Source organism: Glycine max, chromosome 20, assembly GCF_000004515.6.
Source record: "Glycine max cultivar Williams 82 chromosome 20, Glycine_max_v4.0, whole genome shotgun sequence".
Taxonomy (NCBI): domain Eukaryota; kingdom Viridiplantae; phylum Streptophyta; class Magnoliopsida; order Fabales; family Fabaceae; genus Glycine; species Glycine max.
Genome location: NC_038256.2, coordinates 34,719,816 through 34,740,579, shown reverse-complemented (window position 1 = coordinate 34,740,579; position 20,764 = coordinate 34,719,816). Strand labels below are relative to the sequence as shown.

General features: G+C 33.2%; 1 protein-coding gene across 6 annotated transcripts; it reads right to left on the bottom strand.

Moving 5' to 3' along the window:
* Window positions 1-3,700: 3,700 nt before the first annotated feature.
* Window positions 3,701-20,004, bottom strand: LOC100804170 (serine/threonine-protein kinase STY46). 6 transcript variants are annotated; one of them, XM_006605787.4, is made up of 16 exons: window positions 19,571-20,004; window positions 19,084-19,198; window positions 17,793-17,893; window positions 17,498-17,617; window positions 17,019-17,073; window positions 16,073-16,183; window positions 15,646-15,699; window positions 15,366-15,541; window positions 15,133-15,240; window positions 14,044-14,117; window positions 13,758-13,933; window positions 13,491-13,586; window positions 12,430-12,510; window positions 12,296-12,349; window positions 12,030-12,164; window positions 3,701-3,954 (listed from the first exon to the last, which is right to left on the bottom strand). In XM_006605787.4, exons 1-16 carry the CDS (start codon window positions 19,789-19,791, stop codon window positions 3,787-3,789), a joined length of 1,845 nt encoding a protein of 614 aa, XP_006605850.1. In that variant the 5' UTR covers window positions 19,792-20,004; the 3' UTR covers window positions 3,701-3,786. The 6 variants fall into 6 exon arrangements, with proteins under 6 accessions (XP_006605850.1, XP_040869148.1, XP_006605852.1 ...); XM_041013214.1 differs by having other exon boundaries at window positions 3,853-3,954; window positions 11,999-12,164; window positions 19,571-20,000; XM_006605789.4 differs by lacking the exon at window positions 3,701-3,954 and adding an exon at window positions 5,511-5,837 and having other exon boundaries at window positions 19,571-20,000.
* Window positions 20,005-20,764: the final 760 nt, after the last annotated feature.

Sequence of the window (20,764 nt, the reverse complement as noted above, 5' to 3'; positions counted from 1 at the left end):
AAAAATCAAACACGACAGGTTAATATGATTAGTAGATGTGTTTTTAGCACGAGATTTTAATCAATAGATTAATTATGATATAAAATAATTAATGTTATTATATATAATATTAAATTTTTTAATATATATTTAATTCACATATAAATTTACATAATAAATTTTGTGATAATTAATTTTGATCTAATAATTAATTTTTTAATATATATAATTATTTTTATTAAATTTATGATTTTTATTAAAAAAATTATTTATATAAAAAATACATTATTAAATCAAAATTATTTGTAATAAGACCAAAAATAGAAATAAACTTAATGTAATAATTATAAAAAAAACTATAATTAAATTTATTAAAAAAACATTAAAAATATTTTAAAAAAAAATTAGGGCATATGGATTGCGAATACATATGTTTATTAGCGGGGGTAATTTTGAAAAGTTCAAAAAAATTGGGTGTAAAAGAAATTTGCACGATGTAGAAAGAAAATCCTTTAGTTAGGCCCTATAATTGAAAGGTTTTCTAACTTCGTTGACCTGAGTCTAATTTATCTATTCTCTCTCCCAAATCTTGTTGCAAAGATTGAATAGTAAATCGCATTAAGTATGGAGATGTATGTAGAGGCAAAAACAAAGTCACTCTATCCCTAGCAATGAATTGTTTAGATGCCCTTTCTTAGTTCGTTAGAAATTACCATTTTTCAATGTATAATCCCTAAAACTAATGCATGGGAGATCAGGCCATACAATAAAGATGAAAAGAAGAAAAAAAGCAATAGAAATAGAAATTGCATTTAATAGATAATAAGAACAGTTACATTACAAGGGTGTTGGCTGTTAGGCTCCCAATTGAGGGGGTTTAGCCTCTCATAGCCATGAGAGACTTTACACTTCAAGGGATAATATGGATGGAAGAAAGGACTGAATGACTAGAAGAAAGAAGGGGAGGAATGACTAAAGAAGGAGAGTTTCCCCTAAGGGATATGCTAAGGCTTTGGATAGCTCTAGGACTTAGTGTCTCTTTTTCTTCTGCTTCCAACTCGTTTTATAGGCCCAATGTAGCTTACTTTTCACGCTGATTTTGCGCTAAATGTGCCTTTGGGCTTCCTTGTGGGCCTTTCCACTTTTTTGGCATAGGCTCAGTTTTTCATATCAAGGGTTATGTGAGGCTGAGGAGATGAAAATCATATTGAAGCGATTTGAGCAGCTCGATGTTTGTGGCAAAGTACATTTGAAGAGAAAACTTCGGGAAATTATTTATCCTGATCTGAACTTTATGTGTCCTCCTCCAAAAAGGGTGAAGACTAAAGGTGCTCCAAAAAAACCGTTGACCAAACAACAAAAGTCAACAAAACATGATCTGTCTTACTGGGAGTATGTTGATGTGTTACACTCTGTGCAAAATAATAGTAATTCTTCTGCAAAATGTAGTGCATCATCATATGAGCAACCAATACAGAGAGCAAATATTCCATGTTAGATCAATTTCATCCGTACATCCAGGATTCTATTAAAAACATTATTGATGTCAAAGCGGATGACAACTGTGATTATTGTGCAATGGTTGCCTTATTAGGTATGGGTGAAAATTTGTGGTCATTGGTGCACAACCATCTCCATAAAGAACTCTGTTAGTCGTCATTTACGATTAACTTTTGTATACAAAAGTGTTATAAAATGTTTGTCTTTTCCCCAATTTATGGTTCTTTTTGTAGGTTTGTACATATTTTTAGGTTTAGTTTAGTTTTGTTTAGTAGAAATGCCCAACATTTTGAATTTAATGTGTTTCAACTTAAATTTCAGGTAAAAATGATGAATTTTGTGAAGGCTAGCAGCCTAAGCGAGACACTCAACCTGCTTAGCGAGTTGGGAGAATCTATAGAAGAATCTGAGAAGCATCTTCTCGCTCAGCGCATCATCAGTTCGCTCAGTGAGACGTTTGTCTCTTCCTGCGCTAATCGCGCCCAGCTCGCTCAACGTATGTTCACTTACTCGCACTAAGTGCAAAAATGGCGCTAAGCGCAACGTTGAGGTCAGAAAGGCCTTTTTAAAGCCTGGAGTGAAAGAAGAGAGAAGAGCTTGGTGGAGAATAGAGAAAAACAGAGAATAGAGACGCAGAACAGATCAAGGGAGCAAAAACCTTAGCTTTTAGGTAGATTCTAGGTTTTTGAGTGAGTTTTTGGTCCTTAGAGGTGGAGGAGACATCTTCCCCACTGCGTATCTGTGAGTTGCTCTCAAACCCTTATCCTGCTTGTAAAAGGTGCTTCCTTGTGATGGAAGGCTAAACCCATTGTTGGGGAATTCTGCTAAGAACTTGATGTAAACTCTTATCCTATCTATTTAAAGTTGTCTTATGTGTTCATTATTTTTATCTGTGCTTTATTATCGCATGCTTGTGGCTTGATCACCCATTTGTATGTGTTCTTAGGAGCTTTAGGATTGAAAAATGTATTGCATCCTTAGAACTAGATAGGACAGGGCTAAGTTATCGTATGTCTGGACACGAAGTGCGGTAATTTAGTTTTTACTATGTTGTAGTCGTAATGTTGTTCAGTTAGGCTATGTTCAACAAGAGACGTCTGAGAACGAAGCTTAATTTGAATTAATCCAAACTCACGAGACATCGGTGTTTGGTATTATAGCCTTCAGCATAGAACACAAAAATAACCTTAAGTAGAGAAATACTTTTAATTGCATCAAGTATCTCAATAGGAGGACCCAACGCTTTTACATATCTGTTTTTGCATCCACTTGCTCATATTTATTGTTTTCAATTAGAATAGAAATCACATTTGTTTTTAATTCATGACAATCAATTCTTTACACACATGTCTACCTATCGAATGATGCTTTACCAAATAAAACAAGTTTCCTGAGTTCGATACTCGGTTCTTACCGTTTTATTATTACTTGCACGACTTGATACACTTGTCGGTTAGATTTCGCATCACCAATTTTAACAAGTAGTACGGGGGCGAAACAAACTCACTAGCTGATCGGAAGAATATATCAACCTACTTGGTGGCATAGAGAGATTTGAGGAATTAAAGTGTTTCCTACTTATTGATGGATTATCTATGATGCGTAAATTTATTGTTATGTCACTTTTTCTTAAAATAACATTTAAGTAACCTCTATTTGTTGTTTGTTACATGTAGTTATCATAGACAAGTGGATGAATATTACGAATATGGGATATGTCATTGTTTCACTATACAACGTGATCGTTGTTTCTCTTTCATCACAACAAAGTATGACATTTTTTCCTCTTAGAAGTCAACCACCACCAGATTTTTCTATGCATCGCGTAATATGCATTGGTTATGTGTATGAAAATCATTTTGTTCAGGTAATTGCATAATAATTATGTTAGTATAAATGTTGACAATGTTATTGGTTATTTTATATTGAATTGTTTGTGGTTATGTAACAGGTTTTTTATAAGACCATTGTCCTTTATCACCATTGGCGTTGTGGAATACATATTATCATTATCAAGCAAAGTAGTGACCCATCCCATGCATAGGTAGAATGCAGCGTTACACAAATTTGTCAAGGCTGAAAATCGAATTTGTTGATTTAAGTGAAAAATGAACATAAGATATGTTATTTCCACTAACGTTTCTGTAAATAATTATTTTGTTGACATTTTGTTACATTATGCATGTTATTTCCACTAATTATGTTGCTTTGTTAAGATAACTTTAAAAAGTTAGGACATAAATAAGTACTTTGAAAATAACAAACATCAAGTTCTATTAGCTAAAAGACACCAATTTAAACATTACATTACATTAACCTAAATAATATGGGTCTCTTGTCCCTACCTACGGGCATATGCGGTAGGCCTTCGCCGCTCGGGGCATCATTATCATCATCAGTGGTCTCTCTCCTCCCAAGGGCTTCTCCTATTCCTCGGTCTAAATCTTGTTCGAGACCTCTAATTCTAACTATTATCTGCAAAAAAAAATTTAAAACTAACAAAATTAATATATTTTAAATTTTGGTTTCACCAATTTTTTAAAACTAACAATATAAAAATATTTTAAAATTTTGTTTCAACAATTTTTTAAAACTAACAATTTTAAAATATTTAAAATTTTGTTTTCAATCATTTTTTAAGACTAACAAATTTAATATCTTTTAAATATTGGTTTCAACAATTTTTTAAAACTAACAAATTTAATATATTTTAAATTTCGGTTTCAACAATTTTTTAAAACTAATAGTATTTTAATTATTTTAACTTTTGGTTTCAATATTTTCTAAAACTAAAAAATTTAATATCTTTTTAATATTGGTTTGAATAATTTTAAAAAATCAACAAATTTAAAATATTTTAAAATTTGGTTTCAATCATTTTTTAAAACGAATATTTTTAATATGTTATAAATTTTGCTTTCAACATTTTTTTAAAATTAAAAAATTTAAATCATTTTAAATTTTGGTTTCAATATGTTTTAAAACCAACAAATTTAATATCTTTTAAATATTGATTTCAGTATTTTTTAAAAGTTAAAAAAATTCAATATTACAATATTGCTATTTCCAAATTTGTTTATATTTATTATAATTTTTTTATCAATCTAATTACTAAACTAATTTTTTTGTGTTGTTTTTATATCACTAAATCAATACATATAAAATTGCTAAAACTAGTGCTAATATACACAAAAAATTACATTACAAAACAAATTCAAAAATAAATCAGAAATATAAATATAGAATTTTTTTAAAATGCCATATGGATTATTGATGTGTATGGTTCATATCCATATGAACCATACAGATCAGTAATCTAATGGGTCATACGAATTATGTATGTCCAACAGTTAAAAAAATGTCATTTTCATGCAGTCACCGAAAAAAATGCAAAAATAGCTACCGTCGTTGACAACCAACAACCAAAATGCAATGATTCAAACAAAACAATGCACAAACAAATAAAAAATGATAGAGAACAACTTACCTCGAAGGAGAATAGAAATGTGTCATGCCAATGAATGGAGAAGAAGAAAAAGCTTGTTGCGCAAATGGAGAAGATCACAAACCCCCTCGAAGCGAAAGACAATGAATAGCAGAGAATAGGGAGCGAAGAAGAAGCAAGGAAGAAAAAGCATCAACGAAGGAGAGGAGAAGCGTAAACGATAATGAACAATGACTCGTACGAACGAGTCACTTGCTTTTATTTATAGAGAAAAGGTGAAGGGCATTTGAGTTCTCTCATCTTGGTTGTTGGGTGTCCCTACAAAAATGTTGGGTGCCCAAAGCAACACCCACCAACAAATGAGAAGCAAAGATCGTGGCTTTATTGTTATATGGTCAAATGAGAAGGAACTTGTGTGATGTACATGAAACCACGTGCGTCGTGATTTCCAAAAAGATGAGAATTGTTTGAACGTGGCGAAATGACAACCAAGTTCAACCAAACAAATTTAATGTCAGACAACTTATGTATCGTGATCAACCACCAGTTTTGTGAAAATTACCAAATTACTCAAGTACTTCGTTCTGATCCAAATTTATCGTAAATTTTTAATAATAAATAATAATTTAATAAAAAAATTACACAAATAGTACAAATAATGTCATTCAATAGGCTAGCTAGCCCACAACTTATTTATGATTCCCAAGCATTCGACCTAAATTATGAATGCTCAAGCTTTAACCAAATCAACAAGCTCTTATTTCATTTGACTTATATGGGAGATGCAACTACACTGCAATAGGTCCTCGGCTCTTTGTATCCAGTAATCAACAATTCCATATCTCTAGCGCATCAGCCTATTCCTTCAACTGCATATTCAGAGTCTCTTCCCATTTCGGCGAGCTCAAGTTAGCTGCAATATACTTTGCTACCTAAATTATCTTGTACCTCTAGAAAGGTTTACTAGCATGGTCCATGTGATTAGGGAAACCAATGGCGTGTGTCATATGCAATAATTGCATAATCCATTGATTTAGAAAAAAAACAATATAAACAATTATACTTAACATAATATTTTGATGGGATAGAGGATTATTGATGCTACGAATACCATTAACAACTTTTTTACAGATATAAATAAAGGTTGTAAAACACGAAGAAATGGGCAATTGATCATATTTTCAAAATGCTTAAATCATGACAAATCTATCATAAAAAGCAACCAGATAATGTGAAGATAAATGTATACGAAAATTTAGAAACAAACGGGAAATGGCCCTTGTGTTGTGATTAATCCAACCTATGACCATGCTATGGACATTGTCAGACCCTAATTTCATCTGGGTATAATGCTTTTATCATTGCTAGTGGTAAAAAGAAAAAATAAAATATGTATATTGTTATTTTTAACTTTTATACGAAGAGGTAGAGAAGTCAACAAAAGAAAAAAAAACATAGAGATAGAGATAGAAAAAAAGGAACGCAGTAAATTAAGAACGGAGTAAGTTACAGAGAAGGAAAAAGGGAACCAATAAATTGCAGCATTTGGCACCAGTTACAACGCAAGGCCAAGGGGTCACTCAGGTTTTGATGGTTGGTAGATCCAGAAACAAAGCCACAAGGAAGGACAAAATGTTATTTTCATGAAGATTTCTGACCCTAAATGCGCCTAGGCTAGTATCCAGCTCACCTAGGCTAAGATGTAACTTCAACCCTAAGCAAATAACTCGCTTGGGCAAGTAGATACCGTCACCATTAAGCAAGCAACTCGCCTGGGCGAATTTCCCTCCACTCAATGGTTGTTTTCTATAAATAGCCATGCATGTTTGAAGAAGAAAAAAAAGGTCCAGCAGCCTAAAAACCAGAGAGAAATTACAGAAGAAGAAGAAGAGGATAAGTGGAGCCGAGGCGCTGCAGAGTTGTGACCGTAGATCACTTTGTTCGTCGTTTCTGTTGTTAGTCTTGTGTCATATGCAATGATCGGTTAGTTTTTCTTAAGGATTAGATGTAATCTTTGTACCCTTGTGTGTCCCTTTTAATATTATATATGTATTAATCTTTTCTACTCATTATTGATAATTTCATTCTACTCCTAATGTTTGATTCTATTTGATCACTAGTGTCATGAAATAGAATTTGTAGAGAGACTGAAAAGTAATCTTAGAATTTGAACCGAATGATTTTACTCTTTACATTACATTTCTAGGAATAGAGCATAACATCTTAATCGCAAAAAATACGAGAATATAATTATAATGTTGGGGTATTTACTACATATGCAAGGGATCGATATTTAGTAAATACTCTTAAGTTCCAAGTGCAAGGAATTGACTTGGGATAACTTTGTGTGCATTAGTAATGTTAAAAAATGATTTATATATGTTAATCTTATCAAGATACTAAAGGTATGAACAATGAAATCTAATCTTATGTTTTGTTGAATTAATTTAAGTCGTTTTCGTAATTTATGTATTTTCTTATGCACTAAATTATGTTATTTTTGTATTTTTTTTATTTCCATATTTTCGTTATTCCCGTGATTTTGTTATTTTTACTATTCTTTTACTTTAAGTTATCTTTAGATAATCAAACCAAAACCAATGACATTCGATTAAATTTGTACATAACTATTGAACTGATAATCTTTATCCGAATAAATTAAGCAAACTCAAGTCCCTGTGGAGATGAAATCTTTTATAAACGTGAAACCTACAACGACAATTGATATGCTTGCCAAAAGTCTAACAAGTTTCTAGTGTCGTTGCCAAATATTGTCACGCTAAGTCTTGGACTAGCCTAGTAATTCTCCCATAGCATCTTGTTTTCATAGCACACGATGTTGGGTCTCGAACTCGCCTCACGCACTCAAAGATATTCATCATATTCACAATAGGTGGATACGAAGGATATCCGACCAATAAACAAAACCAAATAACCTAATGAATTACGTAAGTCTGATTTCCTCATTGCAACTGGGGATACGTAGGAACAAGGATAATACCCTTGTCGATTAAAAAAAACAACAAAAACACAAAGAAAAATTCACCGCTCTTGGGAAAATAAAAAATTTTAAAGTCACGTTATTTTTATTGCACACTCGATTAAAGACTTTAAAGGTTGTTGTTCTTTGTGACGGGTGCGTGGGTGATAGCACCTACCCTATGCGTAAACAATTCCCGAATCTTTTCTTTTCAAAGATCGCATACCTTTTTTTATTATTTTTCTAACGTTTCCCTTAAATAAACATTGATGGCAACTCCCTCTCATTTTCTTCTTAGAAAACCAATCTCTTTTATTTTCTTTCGTCGTCCCATCACAGGTTAGGTTGCGACAGACATTATCTATTCAAAGAAACCTTTTAGTGATGTCCTCGTCTAAGGACAGACAGAAGTCCTCCATATTTATCCTTGTGTCGCTCCTCTCCATCTCCAACCTGTTCCACATACAAAGTGTTATCCATGTCATGATCAAAATATTATGCTCTCTTGTATCTAGCACATAACAAATTCGAGGTATTAACCACCGACAATACCAATCAAATTCAATATGCTCTCTTCTAAGATAATAACCCTAGCAAAAAAAATAATGAGACACTAATTTTTAATATTTTCGATTCTATTTCAACCTAAATTCTCTAAAAAAAATATTTTTTGGAATAATATTTTGTAAGTGTCTATCTATATTATATGGAAGTATTAGCTCAAGTGTCCAAATCAAACAACAAAGATTTGTCGGATTGTTCCGTTAAGTGAATTCAACTACATGGATCACAACTCCATTCAACTCAGTTAAAGACCAAATTTTTAGAGATATTATTTATCATAAAATCTCTTTTAACAATTTCCTGCAATATCCTTCTTAGTTTCCTTCTCGTCACTCTGATGCTTTGGGTAACCTTTGTCATGTTCAAATCTCTGGTGTCCAAACTCAAAACCAAATAAATAAATAATAATTAGACATTTAATAGAGTGTACAACATGTGCAGGGTTAGAGTCGTATCGTGGTCAAAAACTGTGACACTGCAACAGTTCAAACATGAAAGGTGTTGTTGCTTTATAAGCAACATTCTCGTCTTTATGCTAGCATAATTCCCCACCGCAAACAAGGATCCTTCATTTTACTCTTCTTGAGAAGCTCCCCACAAAACTTTTCCCTTCCACCACACCTTTGCCTCCAGCCTCTTCCTCGATTTCATCAAGCCTCCACCTTTGGCACTTGCACAACGCCAGTGTTTCTAGCATATCCAGGAGAAGAACAAGAATCAGCCCACCCTCTCTTGGGTCTCTCCTTCATCTCCCTCCTGACCCAATCCAACGCATAGTCTTTTGTCCTCCTCAATTCCAACCCTCATCCACTCCTGTTTGTTTCTACGACCATGCCAGCCTTCTCCTAGTGATTATTCCCATTATCAATGCTAAACTTATCAAAACACCAATCAAACAGTGAAGAGGGAAACAATTTTGACCTAAAACATGGAGCAACATTGCTTCCATGCTTCATGCATTTCTATTAGTTTAATTGTAGTTAACATAGGAACCACCAAAATGACAATTATGTTTAAGATTGAGGGACAACCTTATGGCCAATTTCTTTCTTTAGGGGCCAAAATAAAAATGATTGAACCCCAACCTTCCACTGATTCAAAATGACTATGTTCCCTATCATGTTAAATACAATGTCGCCTTAGTACTCACTGTAACATCACATTTTTTTAAATAAATTAAAAAGAATTTTATTTAAAAATAAACAATTTTAAAAAAATCATGAAATTTTTGTAATTAAATAAATAAGGAGAAATAATTTTATAAATTAAAATAATGATTTTATGGTAAATAAAAAAAATATTCCTAGAAAATAAAAAAAAAATATTTTTATTTATTCATTTGATAGAGTAAAATTGATTTCATTTTTTTATAAAATAATAAAATAAAGAAAAATAAAGTAAATAATAGGTTCAGAATACCCTAACTATAAAGAGAAACATATTAGGTTAGTTTTTACATTTATGATACGTCTCTACGCTCTTTCTTCCTCTCAAATTTGTTTTCTCTCCTCTCTCTTAAAACCCTCTCTTTTTTCTGCATACACTCAGACTCGCTCCAGTAAACCTACGATCCCGAATCCTCTAACTGTTAGATTGTCGTGAAATTTGAACACCAAGTTCGGATCTCATCCTCGCACATCCCCACCGTTGAGATTTGCGAAATAATGTTTATGTAAGAGAAATGTTTCTCGCACGTAACTCTTTTTCCCAGATACACCTAAACCTATCCCAGTAAAATTACGATTTCGGACTTTTTAGCCGTTAGATCATCGTGAAATTTGAACACCTGGTTTGAAACTCATTTTTTCTCATCACCACCGTTGGGATTTGCAAAATTATATTTGTGGTAGAAGAAATGTCCCTTACACGAAGACAGTGAAATGGAGGCTCCAATCCTTTCTCATTCTCACTATTGCTTGGAAACTCTAGCAGAGCAACCCGAAGAAAAACTTGAGAAATCTTAGGGAACTGCTAGAGCCCACTTAGAGGTAAGGGATGAGTTTATCGCAATTTGGGTTAGAATGAACATGTGTAGAGATCCTTAAAGGATCAAATTTGGATTTATTTTGGGATGTTTATTGTATTGTGATTCTTCCTTTATGATTATAATTACGAGATTGTTTTGTTTGACGGGTCAACTGATTCCCTTTTGCGAATTGGTTGATAAAGTTGAATGCTCTGTGTTTTCATGTTTTTGACCTATGATTTTGATTCCTTTGATTTTGATATGATTATGTGAAAATGTTTGAGAGATTTAATCATATGAACATAACATATTAATATTATTATTATGTGACATGTACATAATGCATGAGGCGTGATAACGTGTTGTCTTGGGATTATGAATGTGTGATGAACTATGTGTAAGTGACAAGTTGAACATGTGCTAAATTGTGATACTACACATGTGTATTGAGATGTTGTGTACATTGAATTGTGAGCTATGAACTATAGAATCACACGACTGTAAGACCCTTTAAGGGCGACGAGTTAAAATTATTTCGAGAACAGTTGAGGAATTATTCATGATAGAGTTTGTGCACTAAAAGGTTTTCTGAGTTGAATCTAAATCAGGAGGGAAAGGCCTTGACAGACTCTTCAGAGTGTAAGCCTTAGGGGTAAATACACTTGGTTTGAATGTTCCTTATAGCCTATGTTGATCCTATATGGTTAGAGCGTTCTTGCAAAACAGAGTGACCCTGACTGGTCTCCCTATGATTTTACTTAATGAAAGTGACTTGACTTACCAGTGTGTGGTCTGTCTTGTTATGTACTCCTAGGCGCTTGACGAGATTTTTCACTAACATAATATCACATTGCATATAAGATTGAGTCTTAGTATATTTGTTGCATAACATTTGTGTATTGATCGATATTAATTGATTGAGTGATATTGTGTTTTGATCTTTGAGTACGTGAATGATGTGAAAATATGTGAGATGTGAGTGTTGAGATGTGATATCACGTGATAAGTGGTGAAATAATGTGAGTTGTGTTTAAGTAAGTTGTAACTCATTTATATGAAATGCATATTCATGTTGTTTCATTTCTCTTTATTAGTTAGGAATGTGATAATTCACTCTTTGTGTGTTGTTTGTGTTTGGATCCTGTGATGATATCAAACTTTGTGTTCGTAAGAGCAGATGATTAGGTGCTATAGAGAACCTCATGCTAGAGAACGTTATAACACAATGCTCTAATAGGATATAACATTGAAACATTAGTTTTTGTATTACTTGCATAATGTTCTAAATATGCTACTTTATAACTTGTTTCCTTTTGTAAAAAAATTGGATGACTTGTTTTGGACCAAAAGTATTTTCATATCCTTATTTGATAACTTTTTAATTTAGTGATTAACACAAATGTGAATATTTTGCTTATATGAGTTCCTTTATGTTTATTGAATAAAATCATTTTAATTAATTTTAAATTTTCATGTATGATATTATATAAATATGTATGTCGGGTAAAGAGTAAAAAAAAAGAAAATAACACACATACATTAACATAAAAGTAATCTTCCGTACCCCAAAAAACATAAATGTAACCTTGTTATACCTCCTTTGCTAACTGCTGCAGGATCTCGATAATTTCGGAGAAATCGGGCCTCAATGTTGGATCTTGCTGCCAAGACCTCTCAAGAAGCTCAACATACTTCGGATGAGTGTTCTTGGGGATGGTGGGTCGTAAACCCTGAAATCCATTTAAAGTTTTGATAAGAAAAAATTAGTATCTGTAGATACACATTTCCATTTAATCACATAAACCGTTTTCCTCAAAATTTGTAGCTTACTCTACTGTGATGTTTAAGAAAAAAAAAATACCTTTTGAACCACTCCTATAGCTGCCTGTAGGGGGGTTAAATATTCGTATGGAAGCTGGCAAAAAAAACACACTAATTTACATGAGAGGAAAACTAATACTGTAAGACTCATAAGGTGTTACAAATAAGAAATACCTTTCCGGTGAGCAACTCCCATAAAACAATTCCAAAACTAAATACATCAGCCTTGTGATCATACGGCTTGTGTTCTATAACCTTCAATACAAAGAAATCATGGATGACAATGAGTTATATCTCCCATCTATCTTAGCCACCAGAAAATATTTATACAAGAAAAGGAACACTATTAAACAGCATAATTTAGTGGGCTAGTACTAACAATCAGGGGTTGAGATTCATCAAACCTTCAAATCTTCCAGCAAGAAAAACAGCAATGAACATTTTATTTACTACACTACATTTCCCCAGATACTAAAAGAGTTAATACTATATCATTTTGCCCCATGTTTAAACTGAACATTTTCTACCGAACTCAACCTTAATTGTTATTCTGAAATATAATGCAGCAGTAATTCTTTTTCTCATACTAAATGCATTGGTACAACCTAATCTCATAAAATTTGGTGCATAAAGTGAAAGGGGAAAGACAATATAGAAAGTCGAAGCCAAACCCTTCATATCAGTTTAGGATATGATGAATGCAATATACTAAGCTACAGTGGAGATATAAGGTCGGTTGGCTGATTTAAGGAAAAAGGGAAGGGGGAAAGGTCACGGGTTTGATCTCCTCTCCTAACAAAAAAACTAACAATTAATAACTAACATTTGTCGATCCAGAAAAAAAAAATACACACACACTTAGCTACAGTAAATATGACCACATATGACTGGACACTTAGCTAGAGGAATGTCATCAATTTCATTTGTTATAAATTTCCAGAACGACAGGTTCACAAAATTCATCAAACATTAAAATAAGATAAACACTAGACATCTATTTAGGTTGAAAAAACCAATTAAAAAAGTGCAAACTCCTATGGGAATAAAAAACTAGCGTACTCCATTGTCCAGAGGCTCTTCGCTATGCGAAGGTATGGGGGAGGGATATTGTACGCAGCCTTAACCTTGCATATGGGAATATAACAAGAAAACAGACAACAGATGTTGAAAAGCTAAACAATATCATCGAAACTATTTGAACAACTTGATGGCGGTAACATGAGAAGATCAAATACCTCAGGAGCCATCCATCGATATGTTCCAGTTTCTGCAGTCATGACACCAGATTGAGCTTTAACTCTAGCAACCCCAAAATCAGCGACCTTTACAGTCTGCAATGGAACAAATACACTACTTTCAGTTCTGTATGCATGTTGATAGTATTCACTGCATTTAGCCACACATGTGCTATATTATGTTAGTGATTGGGGGGGGGGGACCAGAAAAAGAATTGCATCAGATTAAGTACTTTTAAAAAACAACAGATAAAGGAAACATCGTACACAATTTTCATCCATCAAAAGGTTGGCAGCCTTCAAGTCTCTATGGATTATATTATGTTGGTGCAAGTAGTTCATTCCTTTAGAAACATCAATTGCTACTTTGAGAAGGGTAGGAAATTTAAAAAAGCCCTTCTGCTTATGTAGGTAGTCGTACACACTTCCACCAGACATAAATTCTGAAAATTGAAAAGGAAACAACCATTACAACGAGATTGATAACTGTTACGTTTTTAAGATCACATCTGTTCCATTATTCTATAACATAAAGTAATTCATTGGATGTCACCTGTTACTATGCATAAGCCTGGGGGCTTGGTACATGCTCCTATGAATTGTACAACATTCTTGTGTCGAACCTTTCTGCAAGTTCCACTAGTGAGTTTAATATGGCATACACATAATTTTATTTTTTTAAAATGAGAATATTAAACTTTAACCAATTTGCTTTTTCCATATTTTCCTGTCTCAAAATTTAAAGCATCGCAAAAATTTAGGTGCTGGTTCTCACATAAAAATCAAAATTGAAGGCAGAAATTTCCTAAAGGAAGTTGATGCTAAATTTGAAAGGAATTGGGCTTTCTAAGTTGATAAATTGGTCACAACGGCTATGAAACTCAGCTTCACATCTAAAGATGGGGGATGTTGAATTACAATCCACAACGGGGAAAAACCAACATACTCTAAAGAAGCACAAAACATTGCTTCAGTTATCATTATTTGAAGGACAATAGAAATATGGCAAGAGCAATTATTTAATTTATACTCAGTAATCAACAGTCCACTATAGCGGAGTAGCAGAGTGGCCCTAAACCGCTATGGGATTCAAATAGCAGAGGAGATATTAATAGCAACCATTGGGGCCCCATTCCCTAATAACTGATTTTATGCACTTTAGCAGTGCTACCATGATATAGCCTTCAAAAACACATTTTTACCCTTGGAACACTGTTGTTTTGTTTGGGTTTTTTGGGGGGTAATATATTCCACAAAAAATTACCTATGCTTTAAGATCACATCATGAATTTCTTTAATTTTGGGTATTGTTTTGTTTTGAGTATTTATGTGTAGTATACAATTTACTATTTTTGTATTATAACATTTTAAATAGAGGTCACCCCACTTCCCACTTTAGCATTTTCAGAGTGAACCGGTACATGTTTCTATCCGAGATTAATAACTATGCACTCACTACAAAAACTGTATGTTTTAGTTGCTCATTCACCCTGGTCCTACTATAAAGAAGTTATACCATTTAATGTGAAGACTTTTGACATGGTCAACAGTTAAATAGTTTTCAAAATCAAGTTTGACATTCACCATCTCACAGGTAGAAAAACTTCTGATGGTTACAGCGTGCAAATTTAATACAACAAACCTCATGATATAGACTTCCTGTGCGAACTCTCTCTGCAATTCTGAGTTTACATGGTCAGCCTTGAGAACTTTGATGGCCACTTCCTGGCTACAATATACACCTTTAAATCTGATTTAATTAAAAATAGCCAGTTAATTGAAAATTGAAATGATATCTGGACCCAGTGAGAACATCTAGTAGCAAGTATAAAAAGGAATGCATATTTTTTTTATAGCTAAGTACTCAGTACTCACAGTTCACCATATGACCCAGATGCAATTTGAGTTCCATATTTCAAATGTTTAGGATCTATTTCCCAAACATCTGTCCCATCAGTTGGTATTGTCAAATAATCCAGTTCGCTTTTCATCTTTGCTTGATCGGGCTTGTCAACAGAAGATACGGATTGTGGACTAGACTTCACCTGCCTCTGAAAGCAGTAATCAAATAAGAGTTCACTTACTGAACATTAGTCAAATTGACTCTAACTGACATCTAGATTCCAGAAATACAATATGGGGCCGCCCAAGTTACCTCAATCTTCTTCAAGACTCCTCTTTCCAAAGCAGCTTTAAGCTTTTCGGTTTCCTGTTTAAATACCAAATAGTCAAGCAGCACTGAATGAGCCGAACCTATAATAATATTAAACGGAAGTAATGGAAAAAAGTAATATAAAGTATTCCAGAATATGAGATAAGTACATTTTTTTTGGTGAATAAAGAAGTACAAAATAAAGCCTTCTAAAATATGAAAGCATCAGTTTTGGTCATGGTGGTTGATAATTTGGTGCTTGCGAACTCAAATACAGTTGCTATAACATGGTTTATATGAATGCGGATCCTTCAAACATGTTTTTCAAAATAAAGTGTTAAATGACATAAAATTTGGAAAGAAACTTCTCATACGGTTACTCATTATGAATTCATCCCAAAAAATTGATATCGAATGATTATCGGCATACCTCATGGGGCCATCCTTCAACAACAAACACATCTAATGAGAAACCATCAGTTGTAGAAAAGGCATGTGCTTCTTGGATGTTCAGTCCAATCTCAGAAAGCAAAGCAGTTAACTGCAGAAGGAATCAGACCTTTCAGATGTTTCATTTATCACATGGGGTTCAAAGTAAGTCCAAATTAAGTTTATCTTAAGGGGTGTGATTGATTGTGTAGGCTATTCTTAAATGCTTGTTCAATCCAAGTCAAAGGCTATCAAACCAAGTGTAATGCATTCCTAATTTCTGCTACCTGTTTAAGAATAAGGTAGGACTAATATAGGATCACCAACAAATAAGAGATCCATTGTGGGTATTGTGTTTTATTGGCAGAAATATGATATCATGGAGAAGCAAGAAACAAAAGTTGCTAAATCCAATGTCAAAGCTAATTATTGTGCTAGGGCAATTTCTCTAACAGTTAAAATTTAGAGACATCCAAGATATGAAACTTATCTATGATATCCAAGATGTGAAACATATCTGTGACGGACAATCAAGTTTCCCTTCACATTGCACCAAAGTCGGTCTTCCATGAAGAGACCAAACACATTGAGATGTTGTCACTTTGTTAGAGAGAATGTGCTTTTAGGGGAAATTACAACTGACTTTGTCAACTCTAGTGACCAATTAGTTGACATGTTCATTAAATCCCTCAAAGGCTCTTGTGTTGACTGCATATATAACAAGCTTGGCTTATACAACAGCTTCAGCTTGAGGGGAGTTAGATAAGCACATTTAATATATGTTAAATATTATAATATCTATTACTAAAAATCAGGGATTTAATTATTCTTATGTATTTATTATTGATTTGTTATACCCTAATGTGATTCTATTGTACCATAATACAACACATAGCATTCAAATATATTCTCTCTATATATATTTTGATTAGAAGGATATGAAATACCTGACTGAGAAGCTTGGGCTTGTCATCTGTTGAGATGGTGATTTCATGCATATGCCTACATCATTTTTAGTACATAGATGCTTAACATTTCAAAATAAACATCAAAATTAAATTAAAACATTTGACTCGAAACTTTATAAACCATATTAGTGTTATAAAGGTTTCACACATCATACAAGTTTAGATAGGCATACTTGATAAGTTCTTAAATTTGTATTTTACATGATTCACCAAAGGAAATAAGCAAAGATCAGACAGGGATACAAATAATAATATCAGCGCCTCAACCCCAAGAAAGTCAAAAAGTAATAACATGATTAAAAAACAAAAATATGGAAGCTTATCAAAGACCAGTTGGGTTACATCTTCAGATCCACCCCCATATAAAAAGCAAAGCATAAGTAATTTTGATTCTAGGTCATCATTCAAAGACATTTTCCAAGCCTAGTTCTAAAAATAGCTTGCAACAGAAGTTTCACCGTGAATATTGAACATTGGCATGTGCAGATTGTTCCTCTTCTATGTCTTCAGAATTATTTGCTTCAAGAGCCAGTGCTTCAAGATTAGGAGAAGAACCAAATGCAGGAGGTGGATGTATACTAAAACGTTAAAAAGATGATGAAAAATTAAATTGAAGAATACCAACGTCAGCCCTGATTAACTAGAATAATTAGCAGTGCTTTATACGGAACCATTTCTTGAGCTTTGTGATAATGGCATCCAATAAGTTACTTGAAGTTTATGAAATCAATATAACAAGTGAGAAAATAGTACCTCTGTCTGCTTGAGTACTTTGAAGAACTTTGTCCAGATTCTATCCCAGGATCATCTGATTCAAAAGTGTCAGCTGAGTTTCCATTGGATGTGGGATGAACCTGCATGAAGATTCCAATACCGAAATGATATGATCCACATGGAATGAGGTAAAGGATATGAATCACAACACTCAAAATATGAAAATTAAAAATACGAAGAACTTGAATACAGTAGGAAAAAACATAATCATAGGTATGAAAAATATATTTTGATAACAAGGGACAATTCAACCAGACAAATGCAGGTTAATGTGTTTACAAAAAATATTCACCTGACATTCTAATGATACATTAACCGAATATACTTTTACAAATTTGCTCTTGCTAGTATAGTATACAGAGAGTGGCTCAAATGAACCATCCACGATGTTATATATGAAGACAAAACTGTTGAAACTCAAAGTATTTTATTTCTTCAATCAATGATTAATAGGAAAAATCAAGCAATGCTGAGTTCAGAGTACTTGACCATCATAGATCATACATAAGTAACTGTAAATTATGTCATAGTCCATATGCTTAAATTGGAAGCAGTCGCAATTTCAGGTACAAACAAGCATTTCACAATTGAATTCCCTAACATATTAAACCATCATATCTTTTATTTTTTTCTTCAATTTTCACCTTCTCACCAGTATGCATAATCAAGTTATAAAGACCACATATGAAGGAGAAACACAATTGGATGTAATTAAATCAATTTTCCTTTCCTAATCTTACATACATTTAAATCATTCCAGGAAAATTCAATGGGGTTTCCCAGAGAATTATGGGGAGCAAATCATACTCCTATAACATCATAACAAGTTTGTCTAATTGTGTTAAGTATAGCTTTGGTGACTGCATATATTTGTTTTACGGTTGCATGTGACCAAAATGGCTCCCTCCAGAGTCCAGACAGATAGAAGACTATTTTAATGGATCAGAAAGATTTCACAAAAAAATAAAAAAATAAATAAATAATTGTTCACATGCAGGGTGTCCAACAACACCTATGAACTTCAATGGCTTGATTTTAATAATGTATTCTATTTGTTAAAGCGTATTCATATAAACATGCAATTCCCGCCTAATTGCAACATGTACATTTTATATAGTTATCCTCCGCCAGGAACAAAATGACCCACTTGCAAATGACAAATTGAGAAGTCAAAAAAGCACAGCAAAACAACAATGCTGCAAGGAGATGAGTTAACAGCATGAAGAATAATACACCAGTGGGCGCCCATAACAAACAAGGGTTAGGTCACCTGAACTAATCGAACTTCAATTGAAGGCCTATTAGCAGGATCATGCGCCAAATGCAGCAATCTCTTGTGCATAAGAACATCTGCGGCTCTTTCCACATTCACATCCAGCGCATACCTGCATTACAGAACACCCTCAAATCTCTCTCCAAAAATCCAAAATCACAAACCTAATCGACCAAACAAAAAAATCTCAATCACAACAAACGTTCATTAAAATCAAAGATCTTCCGTACTTCCGTACACACGGATTCAAGACAAGTACGAATGGTTAATTCTACTGCGTATGTTCACGCTTCAAACGAAATCCAATCAATCTACTGCCAAAACCTCACATTAACAAACTCGTCCAAAAGAAAGAAAAAAGGATTCCGATAAATTAAAAAAAAACGATGAAGTAAATGAGATTTATATTTCAAAAAAGAAAGAAGTATATATATAAAAATGCTATAGAGGATTAATCAACGTAGTGTAATGCGAGGAAAATGACCACGTAGGGAGTCGATTAAAGTGAGCCCAAAGCTGATCGTGGAAGCCAGGTTGCATGGCTTCTTCGTTGCCGGAATCTTTCAAGCGGCGAAGAATCTCATTGTATACTTCCAGCTTCTGCCGCTGTAGCCGGCTCTGCGCCGGCGAGGACGAGGACGACGTCGTATGGTGCTGCACTCCGCTGCCGCTGCCGCAGCTGCTGTTGTTTCCCTCCGTCAGCATCGAACGACGATAAAGTGCGATGCGTTTCGCTCTTTGCTTTCACATGAAACAACAACGCGTAGTGTTTAGTGGTGCTTTTATTGTGAGGGACGGAGAGAGTATGTGGAGCTGGGTTTGTTGTAATCTACGCACACAACACAAATATGGAATATATGGATTATGGATTATGGAAATTGGAACCAATACGCAGAATTTGAAAATTATTCAAAGTAAAATAAAAAGTGTTTTTTATTTATGGTATTGATAAAATAATAATAATTATTGAGGTCTCTTCCTTTTTTTCTTCAAATATCTTTATCTCTTCTCTCTCTATCCTGATAATTTTGTTTTTTTTATGGGAAACATGTTACATGTGTATGTTGTTAGTATGTACAATGAATGCTAGTCTCTTTTTCTTTTATGCCCCTAACATCTTCTTTGTTATTATGTGATGTGTAACATGCATGTGTTTTGGAGTTGTGTGATGGCGGAATGATGAAGATATAACTTGCAGCTCAGGGAATCATAGCCTTTTATTTGGCGCACGAATGACGAATCAGATACACGTATTACGGGGTCAAATGTGATTTCTTAACTATATACCGGATATTGTTAACCCTTGAATGATAATATATATATATATATATTTATTGTGAAAATTATAGAAAAATATTAAAAAAATCATAAATAGTATAATTTTATGCATGTTAATAAAAAATAATTTCTTATTCGATGTTTTAATAATACTAATCAACATTTGTGAAATATATAATCAGAAGGAGGACCCAAGATCTGACATAATTATTTGAGTTTTTTTTCTTTTTATTGTTATAAATTATTGGATTTGATTAGGTTAAGGTTAGTAACTTTGGAAAAATAAAATTTGAACTATAATTATTAATTAGAAATTATTGAGCAATTTTTTTTATTTTTAATAATAATCAAATTTATGATATCATTAATTAAAATTAGCTAACTTAGTTTTATTAGTTTT